Below are 19,004 nucleotides of genomic sequence, written 5' to 3' on the forward strand. Positions count from 1 at the left end.
TGCATCACTAATGAGTGGTAAAAATAAGTTACTAAAATGGCAAGTTACAGAGTCTAAAAAGCTGAAAAACTACAGTTCTGATAAAGTAGTATGTCCTTCAGGGATCAAAGACAGCCCTTACTATTACCTTATCATGGGTGAGTTTTATTTGCAGCATTAAAACATAAAAGACACCAGGAATGCTTTGTTACCAAAAAAAAAAAAAAACCTACTAAGAAATTTAAGATCCATTTGGCAATACTAAATACTGAAGATTGCAAATGCCTAAGTTAGTACCATGCAAAGTGAACTTCAGCGGACTTCCCTTGCGAAGAAACATTACCATAAGGACCATTACATAAGCAATCAACACAGCACACAGGAAATATTTAACATGTCATCACATTATTACATAATCCTTGGATAGTCAAAATTAGCAAGACTGTAATGTTACTAAGGCTGTAATTCTGCCTTATTTAGGGAAGGGAGAATCTGGCCTTAGAAATCTTTTTTTATTTCTCTTTACAAGGGATTGATAGTACCAGGGACAAAAAAAAGATGGATGCATGTTAAATACCATGCTATTAAAAGCAAGACAGAGCAAGATGTTGTAAAACATAGTTAGGGAAGCATTATTTTTATTTTGTCATCATAAAATAACATTGTTTAAAGACCACACAAATTTGATAGCTCATCTTTTTCTCCAACATTAAGCCAGCACTACAGTTGAGAAAGGTGTTCACCTGTTTCTCTGTAAATTTATACTTTTTAAGTAAAATAATTTGATTCTCTAAATATGCACTTTAATTATGTCACGCAGTAAATATCTTGCTCCTTTGGTCAGAGTAGTAAATGAAGACTTCAAATACTTGTATCTTCACTTTTTAAAAACCCAATATACATCCTTAACCAAGGAATATTTGCGCTACACACAAGCCATAGATACAAAATACACAGTATGTACATGTTTTGAAAACAAACTGGAATTTATAAAAACTCAATAGCCGAATCAAAGTAATTGAGGCACTAAATTAAAAGTAGTATCTTCATGTCTTTATTATACAGACTATTCTGTGAACAATCAGGACTGGTTCATAAATATATATTATCTACAGAATTTGCTGTGCCAAAAAAGCCAGCTGTGTTTAAGCTCAAAAGAAAAATTGCACTTTGAGAGTGTTACAGTTGACTTCTCATTTTTTTTTCTCCTCGAATATAGTAATCTGGTCCTCGTGCTTTTGGCACAGGTATCAAGTTGTGGTTTTGCTATGCTTTCTTAAAAAACGCAAGGTTCTTTTATTTTGTTCATTAAAATCTGGAGAGTCTTAAACAAACCTGGAACTTTGATACAAATCTATATAGCTACAATTGCTTCATTAAATAATATACACAAATATGCTCTTCGATCTTAAAACATCTTGACAACTGGATACAAAACAGTCACTTGCATTATCTCCAGCCTCCTTAATCTTAAGCATTATCAGTCTGCAAGTGAATAAAATATGGTTTCTGGCCACATCTTCCGCTAGATCACACCCCAGTGTACAAGGACAGAAAATAAATGTATAATAAAAAGATTGGATAAATTAGAAGGGGTTTCTTGGTCTTGAATTCTTCTCCAACTAGTAATGATGCAGCACTGTATGCAGCCCAAAAGACTCCAAACAACTGAAAAAGAAGATGAACAGTCTTAGCTGACCCCACAAGAAAATCTCTCCAAACACCAAGATAAAAATCAGTTCTTCTCTCAATATAATTAAAAAGAAATCCCCCCCAAAAAAATTTTGGGGGAAAGAATTCCACATATACAGAAGCACACACACAAAAAGAATATACTATGCATTTTCATGTAAGTTTAGAGAAATATTTAGCAAATAGGCATGTTATTTTTGTTTGAGACATTTTTATTGAAGTGAGCAGCTAAGGATCTACATACAGTATGTTCTCTCTAATGTAAGACACATAGATACCATAGAGCAAGCTGTAAGCTTGCATACGCTGATAATCTGAAATGTCACTGGATTAATAACTTTTCTTTCTACCTTGACTGTCCCCAACTATTAACCCCTCCCTTTCCTATACTTGACTCTTCCTCCTACAATATAGACCAGAGGGTTAAATTACCATTTTTTATTTCAGGATTCATCTGGCTCACAAGCTTTTCTTTAATTAATTATGACGCCCCCACCTCAAGGTAACTGAACCTCATATTCCTATTCCTTTCAGGTGCAGTGAGAAGCCTGGCAAAATACAATCCATTATCAAAAACTATATTGCTTCCAGTTTAAAAGACTGGTAGAAAGTAACACTACCTATGAATATCCACTATGTTATATGAAGTTAGCATGCATACTTCTTAAAAAAAAAAAAAAGTCTTGAGGTCAGCAAACTTGACTCAAACCTCAAACTAAACAAGGTTATAGCAAAAAGAATCAGACATTATCCTCTAGCAGCACCTTAAATATTAATAAAAAAGGAAAAATACTTAAAACCAAGTGGCATGCAAAAACACTGTAATCTTCTGCAAAACACAAGACCAAAGAGGGCAGACAAAATAGGACCCCGGCAAAGACCTTCTTCCACAGTTCTGTCAGAGGAGCTGAAGCCCCTTGAGGGCTATTCAACTGCCATTGGAAAAAAACACAAAAAACAACAAAAAAACACCCCAAAATTGCACATAATTGCACACTTATGTTTTTGCTGCCTAACCTGGGACTGCAGAGATGGACAAGAAGGACAATCAAGATCATGACTCAATTCCCTAAGCTACATTAGGATAATTGCAGCAATTAAAATAATTGAGGTGCATTACTCGAGTAGTTTACTTTGCCAGTTGCAACTGGAAAAGAAGTGACTGGAATTTCACTATAAGTTCCCCAGCTTTAGGACTTCCCCAAGCACAGAGCTCTCCAGCCACAAGAAGCAGTACTTGTCACAGCATAAATAGTTTTGGCCATATGGGGCTTGTCCTGCATTTTCACATCAATGATGCAAAGGTAAGAACCTTGCACAGATTCGCCCTGAAGTTAACGTAAGACTGTTAGTAGTAATCAAGTAACAGAGGTTTCATTAACATATATTTATTTTCAAGTTATATATTAGTTAACTGGCAAGTTAATGATTTGCTTTCTGATTGTATCACTTAATAGTAATTGCAAGTTATCAAGTCACAAACACAGCAATTTTGTTATTTCTCATACACTTTTGTTGTACTTCAATTATACTGTTTACCAGCAAGCTAAAAGGGCAGAAATCAATCAAATCAACAGAACAAGAACTCAAAAAGCATACAGCTCAGCTAGTAACAGAATTTTCTCAGTCAGCCTTTCCAAAAGTTCAGCAATAACTTCAAAGGCTACCTAAAAGGGTTTTAGGAAGTACTGGAAGTGTTCAAGAACGTTACGTAGTTCTGGGATCTATCGGGGACCGTTGCTAGTTTCATAAAAGGTGTCCAACAGCAGGTGGTATCAGGCAAGTTATTCTTGCTTTGTGCCTTATATTCCACATCTGTAAAATCCGAACAATACTCACCTTCTCTGCAAAGGGTATTGAGAGCTTTGTACTGCAACCACTATGGGAAGGTCTCAGAACAATGACTAACGTCATATTCGTGCTGCAGTAACTAAAAATAAACTGGATGATGGGGGAAGGGACAGAACAGCTTATTCTCACATTCTTCATTTTGAGGTTTAATTATGCATCCTCTTCTCAAAATGATAATCCTATTTATTTTAACGCAACTGTTGTAGCACAGCAAAATACTTAAACAGAAGCTAACCTGGTAACAACAGGTGGTGTTATAGCAACCGTACTGTATATCCCCACGTGCTCAAAAGAAACATTTAGAACAGAATCCGCTTAGCAGTCATGTCCACCATGCTAAACAAAAGGATGACAGAGCTCACATTGTAGTTCCGAGTATGTTGTCCTGAACAGACTAATACTTGAAGCCTTAGGAAAGCAACTTAAAAATAACCGTAAACAATTCTCAACAGATGATACTGAACTTACTTTTATTAGGGTAGAAACAACTTCAAATGATCCGACCACCAAAAGTACAGGTGCTATGACAATGAGGGGAAGTAGGGAATATCCTATCACACCAAGAACTTGGCCATAAGCAACCTGAAATTTTCAAGCACATAAAACCAAGCTTTTTATTACTCAATCTTTGTCACCAAACACAATTCGATCTTGTTATATCAGTATGAATAGCGATAATAATGTGTTAGGTATTCATGAAATTTCAGCTAAAGGAAGCTTGCTAGTATGAAAATTGTTCTTGTACGCTACCCACTAGAATTTTGGAATTAATCATTCAGTTGTCTTAGAAATATGTTGTCTTGTCTTTTTTTTTTTTTAAACACTGTAAGTGACAATTTTATCACTTCCAAGGGAAGTATTTACACAGGTTAAAATACATAATTCCAGCCACCCCTCACATTTTCATGTTCTGCCTTAAGTGGTTCTCAACTGCCACTCTCCATGGAGTGTACACATGATACCCAGGAGCACAGAACTGCAACAGACCTCTCGGTCACCAGCTGTAGCCCTGGCTGTCACAAGCAGCAAAGATAGAATTTTCTGCATTAATATACTCATATCCATTATACACAAATACATGAATAAAGTATATTAATGCTTTTGGCGTCAGTGGAAGACCTAGAACCTGATCCCTGTAAGGCACAGAAATCTTCTGATTTCCAGTTTAAATTTATTATGACTATCTTAAACAGATTTATGCAAAGTATTTCCATAACTGTTTTTAGCTTCATAGGTATTAAAAAGTCTGATTTGCCCCTGCTATGGTTTGAAACGTTGCTGGGCCCAGCTAGGCTTCTTGGATTTAACAGGAAAAACAGTGGCGAGATGACTGACCATCTTGAAAACAATCTCTTGTGGCCGTTGATCCTTCACAGTGATCTGTGCAGACCTATACTTCCTCCCTAGTTTATACATTCTGATAATTTCACATTTTGAGCCACAAAACAGATTGATTTAAGGGCATTTGGATCATGCTGGTATGCAGAAAACCCATGCAACCACATTTATAACAGCTTTTTCTTTCACAACAGTGTTCACAGAAGAAGACTCTAGCAATTATGATTAAAAGGAAAATCTAAGAAAATGAAAGTAAATGTAAATAATGTAGGAAGTCTGTAACAGTAGTTCATCATCAATGCAAGATGCATAGTAAAAATATAAAAATCAAGTATCACTGAATATGTAATTCTTCACAACACAGTTCAATGCATTTTATGCTGCAGAGCCATTTTAAGAAGTTTCTACCCTCCTGAACATTCCGCTATAGTTGTCTGTGAGCCTTGCTGTAAGTCACTTTCTGTTGTTTACACCTGAATCGCTTAGTGGCTCAATCTGTAAACAGCTCAAATAGCTATTCCAACCCTGCTGGAGCACGCAGCTGGAGGGAGGGATGTAGGCCAGAATTTCAACTGCCTTTGCAGTTGAACATGCACGGACTTTCATCCTTTAATGGGTCTGAATTGCATCAGGCCAAGGATGAAAACAAACACCGGTAGGTGCTCTACCCACAAGGACATTATACAACTGACGTTAGCCCCATTTAAGGGAAAAAAAAAAGTTTAAATAAAGGACAGTGCAAGAGCAGTGCAAAGGAGGAGAAAGGATCCCATTTAGCTCAGTGACCGAAAAATGGAAAGCACTCGTCCCTCAAGAATGGACTTGTTCTGGATCACAGGCACCTGTTAGAATGCGAGATGCACAGCACAAATTTCCAGATTGTTTATCACATCCAGCACACCATCCATCACACAGAAAGATTAGCTAACCACCTCTATTGTGGATTTTATTTTGGAGGCCAAGAACCTGAAATGTAGATGTTACACTTACCAACTGCATCCATTCTTAGCTGGCTACAAGGTCCAAAGCCAAGCACCAAGAAAACCCAACTACTACTGAAAAATGTAGTCAAGAGACTTTATATTACCTCCCTCTACATCCTTTTCACATACAAGTACTTACTTCTCCTCCAAGAACCCTGGCCAGTAAAAAAATTGTCAAGGATCCAAATATCCAAATAGTTATAATCCAAGAAACAACCTTAAGAGATAAAGAACAATTCATTTATATTAATCATTTTCATTGTGAGAAAGGAAAACTCATTTCTATTAATCACTTTCACTGCAGTCAAGGACTTTATTATGCAAAACTGAATTCTGAATTGTGGCAAGGATAGTTTTACTTAGTATCACCGTGCAACTTGAGAATAAAACTCAGAGGTTACATTTACAGAATCACAGTAATGGTAAGTTTGGTGAACATGGAACGCACATACAATGTGTTTTGTGAGTACTGTAATATTGTATCAGAGTAGGAAAGGTTTAGTTAAAACTGAAGCTAAGACCACCCTAGCTAAACATCTTCACATCCTGCCTATTACAGAAGGTGGGCTCAGTTTTTAAAAGTCTGCCCAACCAATACAAGGAGTTGGAATTCCACTTCTTTCATCTATAAAGACACCACTTTATTCTTTACTCAATCTGAGAATGCTCAGAAGACGACATAGGACTTTAACTCTCAGTAGAACTTGATGATGATTACCGCTTAAGAAACAGCCCCAGACTCCCGGGACGAAGTCTGTAATTATTTTTTCTTGCTTCTTTCATTGGTCTGCTCTTAAACTGAAGAGGAAATCTTAGAATCATTCTCCGGCTTAACAGAACCTTCAAAGTAACTTAGCTATTCTTGGAATTGAGGCACTGGGAGGATTAGAAGTGAAGCTCTCCCTTTTGAAATACCTTTTTTAGAGGGAAACAACAAGATCAGTCCAGCCTCTGTAATTCCAAGTGTACAACAGCTGCACTTAAAAAAGAAGCTAGTACTCAATTCAATTTTTTTGCTTAATTAAAAGTTCCAGATTCACAGAAGAATCATCAAATAGGGGATGATTTTTCTTTAAATTTAGAAACAGGTAAAAAAATCACAGCACCACTTCAAAAAATTAAGATAAATATAACGGCTTTATGCTATTTGTGAAAATAGTGCATGGCCTCCTTTTACTTCCTCCTTTCTTCCACTGTCTAAAAGAGGGCCCAATTAAAGTCTCAGAGCAGGAGTGCTCGTCTCTCTCCAGCTTACAGCCCACCATTCAGTTCATCTAGTCTAGTCATCTTGTTGCTAGCTACTAGCTTTCCCTCCTCACACGTATACAACACTCTTACTTCTTACAGAGTAAATCTACTGTTCCTAAGAAATGTTAGACCTAGTGTTCATGTACAGTAGGTACACAAACTGCAGAAGGTAGTTTATCTGTCATGGGATCAAGGAATGGTCCTTGCTTTGTCTAGGAGACAGCTAAGTGGTCCACTTGAATAATACTACTCACTTCAAGTCTCATAGAAACAAGATACCGAGAGTGAGTTCTTAGCATTTGGTACACCATATGGAAGCCAGAAGTCGCAAAGGAAATGATTTTATCTCACCATTCACAAAAATCCTTGCATAAGCACATTTTGTTATTTTGCATATGGCTTAGTGCTATACCACGTTGTATTTAAAACTGTAACTACACATATAGTCATAAAGATTTCTGAAGCACGATCACCTAGGCTCATATTCAAGTTGTGACTATAAATGATACCACTTCTCTATTTCAATCTGAATGTAAAGAAAAAAAGCTAACTGTTTATGGAGGCCAATTAAATCTGCACAGTGCTTCTGAATAGCTATTCACCCTAGAATTCAAAAGGAATCATGGAAAAAGTCTATTGACCAGAGGAAAGTTATTTGATTGTAATTGAGCAGGGAGGACAAAATAGTAAATGGCACTAATGAAGATTAAATATACCAGGTAACAGTGGTGATACCATATGAATTGAACAAGGAGCTTTATTTGTCAGGAAATTAAAATTCATGGCATCCAAACAAATGTTCTTTGGTAACATTTTTTTTTCTAATAAAAACATAAACAAAAGGTCACAATTAAAATGGAAAGATTCACTAATACAGCTATAAACCCATTAGTATCAATCTGTTTCCTCTAGAAACCACATCTTTCCTTTGTTTTACCGTATAAAAACAAACCTGACATTTCATCATGATTAACTTATCCGTGGGCTATCTAACACATTTCTTACTGCTGTCTTTCTACATATTAACTTGAGAAACAGCATTTGAAATGCTCCGCATTAGTGTGTGAGGAAAAGACTTTCTACTTATGTAAGAATGCAAATTGCTTAGCAATCATGCCCCCAAATTTAGTTACGATTTCTTTTTAGGTAGAAGGCTTATACCTACCTTAAATTGTCCATATAAGGAAATCATTGAGAAGAAGAGGACAACTGCCAGAGGACCCCAAAAGTCTGGATTGTCTCTCACGACCTGCCTATTAAACCCAAGAGATGGCATAGGCATCAGCACACATCGAATTTTGTAGTAAATATCTTTCAGATCAATGTCGAGTTCTTCCCTGAAATTGTAAAGCAGGAGAGCATTACTGTACACCACAGTAATGAAATGGAGCATAAAAAAAAGTGAGTTAGGGGGCAAACAGTAGGTGTATAGAGCAAGCCTCCTGTCACCAATAAGGCTTTCTTGAAGCCATGACTAACAAAGGAACAGTTCATCCACAAAGCAACACCATACCTTCATCCTGCATTCAGTAACCGGTGTGACACAGTTAGATATATTTAATTATTCAAAAATCAATTACATGACTGAGAACAGAAAACATACACAACATACCCTAACAGTCTACATTAAGACAGTAGATCTATTTTCTGACATGCGGGAACACATGAAACATTCATACCACTGTAACTACTTAAAGACATGCATACACAAAAGTAGGATGTCTGTGTATTCCTATGCTGAGCAGTTTGCCATAAGCATGCTGATTATGGAAACATTTTTTTCCCAAATTCTACAAGAAAGAATACCTTTACATTCACTAATCCTAAACCATTCAAAATACATCAAGTAAAAAGAATTTTTTTTAAATAAAATGGGGTTTAACTTGCTTCAACAACAGTAGTTTTCAGCAGACCAGTTTATGCCAATTGTTTAATTACTGGCTTGTTTCCAATATGGGTAAAAATAAAAGCCAATTAAACTAGCAATAAATTCTATCAACAGATCATGCTCTTCCCTAATTGCCTTTTCTGCTCCCTGCTACAAACTGTCTGTAAGCAGCTACAAGTTGACCAGAAAAGAGCTTCCTATGCAGAAGAATAAACTGGTACATGTTGTCCTGCTTGTCCTAGCATAAGGGGAAGGAAGCAGACTTTCCAAGTAATGGGCAATTCTACTTCTTTTAAGTTTATGTGTGGAAGCTTAAGACAAAACTGTACACTAGTGTTTTCCTTACACGGTCATGACTGAGGAGCTCGGAAGAGTTGCAAGAGACTTCCCAGCAGATAACCCTCTGCTCTACATTTAAGAGCACAGCGGAGAAAAATGTAGAATCATATCCTAAGTCTGTTTATGAAAGTTTTGTACAAGGCTTTGATTTATGGCTTTTTCCTCAGAAAAGCTGAAGCAAGAAATAAACACAAAGACATGCTTCACCACAATTTCTCTTAAAAAAAAAAATTAAATACTGCTCATTGAGTCTCTCAAGGAATTTCAGGATTGCTATTACTGAAGCTATTTCAGAACTGGTATTACTAACCTGTGAATAAATAACAAAAATTGTTCTTTAACACATCCCTGAATCTAAGGAGTAGACTAGAAGCATCTCTTTTTCCTCCATTTATCTGAACAGGATGTAGCATTCCTGTATTTTACTCTGAAGATTGTGTAACACAAATATTTCCTGTTTGCCATCACCTAGGGCTTCTGACAGTTTCTCATGTGAATAAACTGTCTTTCACATGAAGCCAACAGCTATCTCACCTAAGTGATGGTAGCTGTAACAGGAAGCAAGTGTCTGGAGTAAGGCTGCCCAACAAGAAAGAAACAAAAAAAAAAATCTCATTCTATTGAAGAAAATGCTTGCATAGTGGTACCGCATTGGTCAACTTCCCTTAGCTGGCTGCTATTCTTTAAACCCTTAGTAGAATTCAAGATACAAGGCTTCATTACAGCACATGTTCTGGGAATAATCAGAACTGCATAAAAACTGCTATATGGAAGTCAGATTAAGGTTTTCTCTGTTAGGATGATTATATTCATCCTCTTTGGCACAAACTGATCATTTCCTTGGCATGTTCTCCTCACTTCCAGCAATCGGCAGCTTAGAACACCTAGCTGTATTTGAATCACAAGCTTGGTTTTTGTGGTGTAAAAAGTTACACAAAAGAGGGAATTCCTATGTTGTCACCTCAGTACTCCACTCTGTTTCTTAATTAAAAGTTAGAGGTTTACAGAACAGACCTAGTCACACAAGGAGCTACTTCTGCACACTTTAATTTAAAGTACTTTTCAAGTAGTAGTTTCATTATTAAGCTCTCCAGACATCTGTTCTCTCCCACCACTCTCATTTGAATTCTCCAGAGTACTCTCCTGCTCACTCCATTTTTTTAAAGCATCATTATCTTTAATTTACACAGGAAAACACTGAGACACTGAGAATGAAGTTGCTTAGGTGCAGAACAAGGACTAAGACCCAGGCTGCCTGACTCACAGTGTAGTAACCTTAAGATACAAACTTTCTTCAGCCAACCACGTTTCTGTGAACAGAACAAGGGATGCAGAGATTTTCAGTTTTAAGGACATTTTCGTCTTTCAACACTAACACCTCTTTAACCTAGCTTTATAATATAAGATCGCATCAAAGATTATAAAGTTTCTGCTACCTTGCTTCTAGCATCCCTACTGTAATAAGCATGATTCACAATGCATTTACTTCAGAGTAACTGACAGAATTTACTTAGATTTACTTAATGTGAATCTTTCCACAGGATTGTCTTATCCTCCGATTCTTTGACAGCACTAAGAAACTCGCAACATCAGCACAAGAGACAGAAAGAATACAACCTAATTTTTTAAACCTTTACGAGATCAACAGGTAAGAGTGGAAAAGCCATAAAAACTTTATAGAGATTAACAAAATTGGATTTTACTTTCTCCTTCCTTCCTCCCCCACAGTGAATAACAAGCCTCTCTTTTACACTAAAAATAAAACCCATAATGAGAAACATAATGTTTTCATTCCAGAAAACACCCATTGGTCAAGCAATTTGTCAAAGAGAATTCTAGTCACAGCAAAAGGCTGTGGGACAACTTGAGAGGCTACATGTTGTTTGTTTTTCCTACACAGCTAATAAAGATAGATACACAAAAATAATTATGACATACAGGAGTGGCTTGTTATCTTCTGGGTCATCATCTTCCACTTCCAGAAGCCAGCCATACCCTCTCTGTCTTAGGAATGTAGTTGCAGTAGATTCTTTGATGAATTCTCCTCCAAGATTTAGCTTAACATCTGGAGTTGTTATGGAGCCACTAAGATCTTAGAGAAAAAGGGAGAGAAAGACACACCTTTTTATGTCTTGCCAAAAGCCATCTGATTTCAAAAGTACTGGAAGATAAACAACAGATATATAAAGCTACATGTGCTGGTCATCGCTGTGAAATATTCAAAGTTATAGAATAAAATTATACTTTAACAGATACATAATTTGAAAGAGTACTTCTGGTTTAGTGCAATAGTAACAATGTTGGTTTATGTGTCAAACTACCAACTTTTAGCTTCTAGATGGAACTCTTGTTTTGATAACACAGTGTTAGGGTATGACAGAAAGGCTTCAATTTGTGCTTTATTATCAAATATTTAAAGGTATAAAAGGAGTTTACTAATGAAAGTGCCATCACACTCTAAGTTGTGGATTATCTACTGTTTCTTTGCTGACCATACTGTACCTCTTTTGGAGCCCGTTCCTGCACGGTGGCATTTTTTCAGCCAAAGCCATTATCTGCTTTTATATGCAATTTTTCATGAAAGGAAAACACTTGTAGATGTTTTCTTTTGTAGCCTGCCTTTAATACAGGTAAAACTGTTAGAAAAAGAATACTATCAGAGATCCTTAGGCTCCAGCCAGTAAGAAGAGGTACACGGAGTTCTCTTCAATACACTATGACCTTGCTCTGCCACAATACTAAACAAAACAAAGAGCAATTTATGTACGTTCTGGCCATGTCAAAGTCACCAATATTAATTTTATTCTCTCATTGTATTCAGTTATATACAAATGAAAAATACAAAATAGTAACTGAAAATATACAAAGCAACTTGAAGAAAGAAAAAATTACAGAAGAGGGGAACAATTATTCCTTTAGTAAAGGATGAATTTCCATTATTTGCTAAAAAGGAAAAATCCAAACAGAAACATGTAAGTTTTTTGTACAAACCTTTGTTTTATATTGAGAGACAAAACCCCTCTTCTCATCCACCACATTATTGCTTCACCAAAGAAAATCTTATTTTGCCTTTCCATTGTTGTGTGTTCTTCACACAAAAAAAGCTCCTAGGCACAAATTTCCCAAAAAAACTAGCTATAGCAAGTATTTCTGAAACACATGCTCACAGAGGCAAGTCAGGCCATATTTGTAGATTACATTTGCGAGACCTTCTATCAAAATGCAATGTAGTTTTATAGAAAAAAAAATTGTACAGTGACAGAATCTCACACAGTCTTCAACCAGCATGTCTGAAGTGTTCACTGACCACTCAGTATCACAATTAATTTAACAGAATTCTCCTTCCTGAAGCAGCTTGCTAGGCCACTCTAGCTTAAATTTAAGCTTCTGCATAAATGCTTTTCAACCATTTCATAATCATGAGAGTTAATGATCCATTGCTTTGATTCTTGGAACACCATCTGCACAGGATCCTTGTAAAGATCACTGTAACTTAAAGAAGCAATTTCTCTTTGCTCCTGTACGTATCGGCACACATACACTGTTCTCACCAGACACAAGCAAAGCCACCTTCTGCTGTTTACAGAGGGAGGAAAAAAGAAAAATGTGTTCTTAATGCCTGGGCATCAAGGTAGAGAAAGCCTCAGAAGTCTTCTATTGTCACTGTGACCCTTTTGTCATTTAAAAGGATTTGTTTATCCTACCAGGTAACACTGCTTTGCAAGGAGAGGTTCTTGCTACACTTTGTGCACAGATGTGGCCGTCAGAACAAGCAAATATAACAGTCCAACCAGCCATTTATTTCTCCTTTCACAGCAACAGGTGACAGTCCATCCTGAGGCAGGGAAACTCGTACACAGTCCATCCTGAGGCAGGGAAACTCGTACACAAGTCTTACTTATGAAGACTCCTTTCAGAAGTCGATGATTGGTGAATGCCTACAACCACATTTTTTAATTATGAAGCCTATTAACGATCTTAAGTCTATTTTGCAGAATATCTCAGGTGGGACATAAAGCTGCAGAAACCAAGGAAAAAAGAATCTGCCACCCCCTCTTCTACAGACTGCTTTGAATGAGGTTGGTTAACAGGAGGCCACTGAGCGCTGAAGATCTGCCAAGAATTGATGGTTCTGATGCCTGCTAGCAAGAGTTAGGGTGCTTTCACAGCTACTGTCTCAGGCAGAACACCACAGAAGAAAAACTGAGGTATCTCACACGCCTTATTTCAACCAGGCATTGTGGAAAACTAGCTTTCAAGACAGTCTTTCCTCTCAAGTTTGAAAAAGCAGTACGAGGTAAAAAAAAACCCAAACCCAAACAGTCTGTTCTTTATACCGTATCTGTCCACTTAATTGGGACCACCTCTCCAATGTTCTTTCCCACAAACAGCTCCTACCTCTCATGGAAATAAGATGGGAAAATAAAGCAACTTATACTTTCCTTTTTCATATGGATCAAGATTTGGGAAACAGATAGAAATTATATTGCAACATGCAGTATCTTAACTTAGAAATATCAAGTTGTTTAATTTTGTTTATGTTTTCGTTTGTTAGGGTAGGTCTATGCAGCATTTTCCAGACAGGACTACATTTGAACAGGCAGGAGAGCACGCCTTGCTTGTGTTCCTAAAGAACACAGAGCTGAGTCCAATTCAACACATCCTATTGGAAAGGTGGCTGTATTGGATTGGGTTCAGCATTGCTCAACAAATACTTCAAGCGGTAATCCAGAGAGTTTCCGTTCAGAGGTATGTGGATCCTTTTTCAGGCTAAGGTGGAGAAGAAAAACAAAACAAACAAGCAACAACAACAAAAACACAAAGCCGAGATTGTACCTGTTGCTTAGTATTCCTTGTCAGAAGGACTGGGAAGCTCACCAAAGAACAGGCATTCTACAGTAGTTTTTCCACTTGAATAATTCTTTTCCAGGGTGGGGCACATGAGTCAGGATTTACATGATTCCCTACCCAAAATTACAACAGTAACTAAATACACACATAAAGTAGAATACTTGTTGTTTAAATGGGTAAAGCCCAAAAGGTCATTCTGCATCAAAAGAAGTTAGCACAACACTGACTCATGTAGGTTCATTTTCACAGTCTGAAGGCAGATCTTCACAGCACGCTGGTACACCACAGCTGTTCGTGTGGCAAGTTAGGCAGCCGGCCACGCTTCACCCCCTAAACTACACGCAGGGCTTCTTTCTCCCCCTCATTACTGTGCTGAAATGAGACACGGCACCGAGACTTTGGCACAGCACTACAGCGAACGCAAACACGCGGTACAATCTTCAACAGACACCAGACTGCGCTTCCAGCAACGCGGGACCGAGGAGCGGTCTGTGACAGCGCTTGTCACGATTCGCCGGGCACAACCTCCATTACGGCCCTCAGAGAGCCCCAGCTCCGCCGCACCGCGGCCGGCTCTGCCACGCGGCTGCTTCCGCCCCGCCGATAAAGCGCTGCCCGCACCCGCCCCCCGCCCCAGCGCCGCTCCCGGCACCCGGCTGCAGCCGAGCTCCGGCCCGAGGCCGGCGGCCGCCGCGGCCACCTCAGCCACCCCGCTCCGCCTCCAGCCACGCCACCAACCTCGGAGGCGGGGGGGGGGGGGGCGGGAGGGCGAGGAAGGCACCTCTTGCCTCAGCGGCACGGGAGCCGCCCGCTCCCCCGGGGCCTGGCCGAGCCCTTCTCTCGGGAAAGCGAGAGCGGCCCCGACGGCGGCCCCGCGCTCACCTTCGGCGTCTGCCGAGGAGACAAAGGTGAAGTCCCCGCTGCTGGGCGCAAAGAGCGGCGGCTGCTGAGGGCCCGGGGGCTGCATCTCCCCGCCCTCCGCGGGGGCTGCGGGGCCGGTGCGGGCAGCGAGAGGCGAGCGGGCACCAGGGCCTGGGGCCTCCCCGCGTCCCTCCTGCGGCGGCGGCCGGCACCCGACGCCCACGGCGCAGCCGCCTCACGGGGCAACAACAAGCGACACCGCCCCTCCGATTGGCTGCTTGCAACGCGCCCCGCCATTGGTTGCCGCAGGGCCAATGCTGACTGGCTCCCCGGCGCTGTCTCGGGGAGTGAGGTCATTTCGACTCCGGTATAAAGCTCCTCTTGACTGGACGAGGCACGACGCAGCAGCTGGGGGCGTGCTCGTGGTGTCTCTCTCCGCCCGTTGAGGGCTTGCGTCATCATCCGGCCGACTGGGCGGCTTGTGCCCGCCCAGTAGCCCTGGTCCCCCGGGGACGATGCCCGCCCCCTGGCCCCGCGCAGCAGGCCGGCCCGCCGCTCGGGGCTTTGCCCCGCTGCCGTGCACCCGTCCCGGGGAGCGCCCGGCGGCGCCGCGCCGCGCCCAGGCCCCTTGGCGGCGCGCAGAGGGGCTGGTGGGCTGGGGGCGGGCTGGGGCTGCAGCCCAGGGGTCAATCCCCACCGGTTGCCGGCTCCTGAACGTGCGCCCTTGCTACTGCCGTGTGCTGGTTACCTGCCGAGACGTGCGGGTGACCGGTGTACCGGGTCCGCACGGTACTTAAACGCCAACAGGTAGCTCCGGGAAATGCACTACTTTCAAAGCTCCTCCCTCTTCCCCCCAAAAAGTATTCCTCGAGCAAATGCTTCTCATGGAAGGCCGGTTGCAAGACCCTACGAACGAAGAGAAACGGCCCCCGTGCACTAGAGGCTCTGGAGAACGACTGGGGCAGCTCTGTCCCTGCTGGCTGCTTCGGTGAAAGAGCCGCTGTCGTCGTGGTGCGCAGTGGTCAAGACGTGAGGCCAGATGTTTTAGTCCAGTCTGACCTCCCAGAACTGATCTGAAGGCTGGTGGCAGAAATTCGGCACCTGCAGCACCGTGGGACGACAGGTTTACCACCTCAGCGCCATCTCCAACAGTTCCCCTGGTTTTCTTTTACAAGTTTTTTGTCCGCATCGCCAATGCCCTCTGCCTGCCTGCACCTACCATCTGCCTGTTACCGTGTTTAATCGTTAATCTGCTTCTCACTTCATAATGAGATATTTTCCTCATGTTTCTGTATGCTGCTTGACCCATGTAATCTGCTTCCTGCATACTGCTAAAAAGAGTATTTTGAACTTTCAGTATCAAAAAATTTGCTGACAAATACTCAGCCTTTTAAAAATAACTTTTGTTTTTCTTTGTGGAATAAAAGCATCATCCCAAATATTTTCCTTCCATGATGGATATGAAAAATTGCATCCTTCCTTTTGACTGTTCAGAAGAATATGCCTCCATTTCCAATATTAATGATTCCTAGTTTTTACTTTCATTGAAAATAATCCAGCCACCAAGCCAGGAAACATGAAATTGCTACTCTACCCTTAATTGGTTTAGTGGTGGACTTGGTAATGTTAGGTTAATGGTTGGACTGGGTGATCTTAAAGGTCTTTTCCAACCTCAACGATTCTATGATTCTGTGATCTTTACTCTCCAGCGTTATTGTATATGGCTTCACCCCCTCAGTATCATCATGGTCATCTGCAACCCTTTGGCTAATTGTTTTCCATGTACAATCCTAAATCTGTTCTGTTACCCTACATCCTTTTTTCTCCCCTCTCACTCTTTTAGCTTTGCGCTCTCTCAGTATCTAGATGTGGTTTTCATGGTATTTTTTAAGATATGCCAGGCCCCAGTATATTAATGGTATACTCGGTAGTCCCCTGCAGTTCTGAGGTTTCTGGACTGCTGTCCTGCAATTGCCTGGTCTAGGAGGAAATCTGGCATAGTCACAAATCAGATGTAGAATGCAGCACATTGCATACACTCCAGAATGGCTGCCTTTTTAGTTCATAAATAAAATGGAGTAGCATATCCAAAAACTCCTCCCACGGTTTAAGCTGCTGCATCCAAGATAGCCCCTTTACCAAGCCTTGCTAGCAGCGACTGTGATGCATAGACTAGACTAGACTAGACGAGGATACTTTCAGTTGGCTGGGACCTACAACGATCGTCTAGTCTAACTGCCTGACCACTTCAGGCTGACCAAAGGTTAAAAAGCATGTTATTAAGGGCATTGTCCAAATGCCTCTTAAACACTGACAGGCTTGGGGCATCGACCACCTCTCTAGGAAGCCTGTTCCAGCATCTGACCACCCTCTCGGTCAAGAAATGCTTCCTAATATCCAGTCGGATAACCTGCAAAGCATCACCAAATGGTCTGTCCATGATCTGGTCGATGATAGTGCTGTGAAGCATGTTTTTCCGGAGGGACCTATGTACTACTAAAGAAGCTGTAAAATAATACGATTGAGATGCTGTTGCCAGTCCCTGTTATAATAAGAGGACCAGCACGATGGCTCTGGTTGTGGTCTATGCTTTGAAGAATCAGGAACCAGGAAGCAGTGAAGGATCGAGAAACACACCTGATCCAGGCACTCTGGATTTTTCTCAGCATTTGCGCAAATATTAAGATTTTGGCTGTCCTCCCCCTCCCTTCAGCCCCCTTCCCTTCCCCTTCAGGCTCGGCAAGTGAGCCACCGGTTGTCCCTTGCCTGGGCGGTGCCAGCGGAGGGCACTCTAGCACTGCTTTTGGCAGATCAGACCTTGTCCAGGGTTTCAGTTCAGGGTGGGATTCTGAAAGAAAAAAGCCTTCAAAACCAGTTGAGTGGCCTGTTTCACCAGATGCTGCTACTAGTTTTCTCAGCATTTTATGCATTTTCCCTTTCTGTGCACTTTAGAAATGACCTTCATTGATTAAGGCCCAGACTACACGTAAAAATGCGAGGAATCCTAAAGTGTTCCAGTTGGTCTGCTGAAGTTTAGGTTGTCTTGTAGCTCTTTGCACATAACCAACCTTCTGTGTATCTTAACTGTTTGCAAGTGCTGGCTTCACTCCTACTACCAGTGGGACAATTTGCTTGCGCTCTGGCTTACTGTATAGTAGTCTGGGAAAGGAAAAAGGGAAAGGAGGTATTTAAAAAGGCGGTAGTAAGCTGTGCTGCATACAAATGCCTTGTCGGACAGCCACAAATACAATCTGTCTGCAAATGGTTATCTTAGGAAGGGCTCCTGTTTAATTTCAGTTTTAGTACAAGAATCATGCTGTATGTAAATTTACTGTAACATTTTGTAATATTTACTGTGTGAAAAGGAAGTCAGAACCATTCGTGTTAAGAGTCTTCTGATTTCTTGGGGGAAGTCTGGAGCGAACTGCTGTGACAGGGGAAGTAGGCAGAGTTGCTGGGGAGTTTTATTCCTAATGTCTTAGAGTAATATCAGATCAGGCTAATCTTTATGCTGATTGTGTAAATCATCCACTTAGAAATGGCTTTTGCATTTGCGTCTAGGGTTGTTAGACCCTCTGTTCGGCCCTGCCTCACTACATCTAGTTGCTTGAGTCAGTGCTGCTCTAATTAGTGAGGAGAGTCCTGAGCCCTGGCTTCTTGGAACAGCAAGACTCCATGGTTTATTCTAGATATCTAGAGTCCCGCAGTGAACGTCTCAATCATGAATTAAAGATACTATCTTTCAGTGAAACCATTAAAGAGTGAATGAAGTAAATGCATTGTAGATACACTCATTTCTACTGGTAGTAGAAATATTTACTGACTTGACCATTAAGCCTGGACTGAAGGCTAGGTTTTTGATAACTGCTGTATCATAAAATTTCGAACAGTTATGAACTGGAACTTGCTTTACATCAAGAAACAGTTCCGTATGCTTCTGGCAACAGAAGGATATTGCACAACATACTCTTTAT

The 19,004-nt window shown here is 40.7% G+C and overlaps 1 protein-coding gene across 4 annotated transcripts; it reads right to left on the reverse strand.

Moving 5' to 3' along the window:
• Positions 1 to 198: 198 nt before the first annotated feature.
• Positions 199 to 15,146, reverse strand: YIPF4 (Yip1 domain family member 4). Of its 4 annotated transcripts, XR_012830964.1 has the most exons (7): positions 15,052 to 15,146; positions 11,257 to 11,410; positions 8,257 to 8,428; positions 5,983 to 6,060; positions 3,991 to 4,104; positions 2,104 to 2,219; positions 1,611 to 1,647 (listed from the first exon to the last, which is right to left on the reverse strand). XR_012830964.1 is itself a non-coding variant. In XM_075708608.1 (6 exons), the coding sequence occupies exons 1-6, from the start codon at positions 15,134 to 15,136 to the stop codon at positions 1,510 to 1,512; spliced, it is 741 nt and encodes a 246-aa protein (XP_075564723.1). In that variant the 5' UTR covers positions 15,137 to 15,146; the 3' UTR covers positions 199 to 1,509. The 4 variants fall into 4 exon arrangements, 3 of the variants coding, with proteins under 3 accessions (XP_075564723.1, XP_075564724.1, XP_075564725.1); XM_075708608.1 differs by lacking the exon at positions 2,104 to 2,219 and having other exon boundaries at positions 199 to 1,647; XM_075708609.1 differs by lacking the exons at positions 2,104 to 2,219; positions 5,983 to 6,060 and having other exon boundaries at positions 199 to 1,647.
• Positions 15,147 to 19,004: the final 3,858 nt, after the last annotated feature.

Source organism: Pelecanus crispus, chromosome 3, assembly GCF_030463565.1.
Source record: "Pelecanus crispus isolate bPelCri1 chromosome 3, bPelCri1.pri, whole genome shotgun sequence".
Lineage (NCBI taxonomy): Eukaryota > Metazoa > Chordata > Aves > Pelecaniformes > Pelecanidae > Pelecanus > Pelecanus crispus.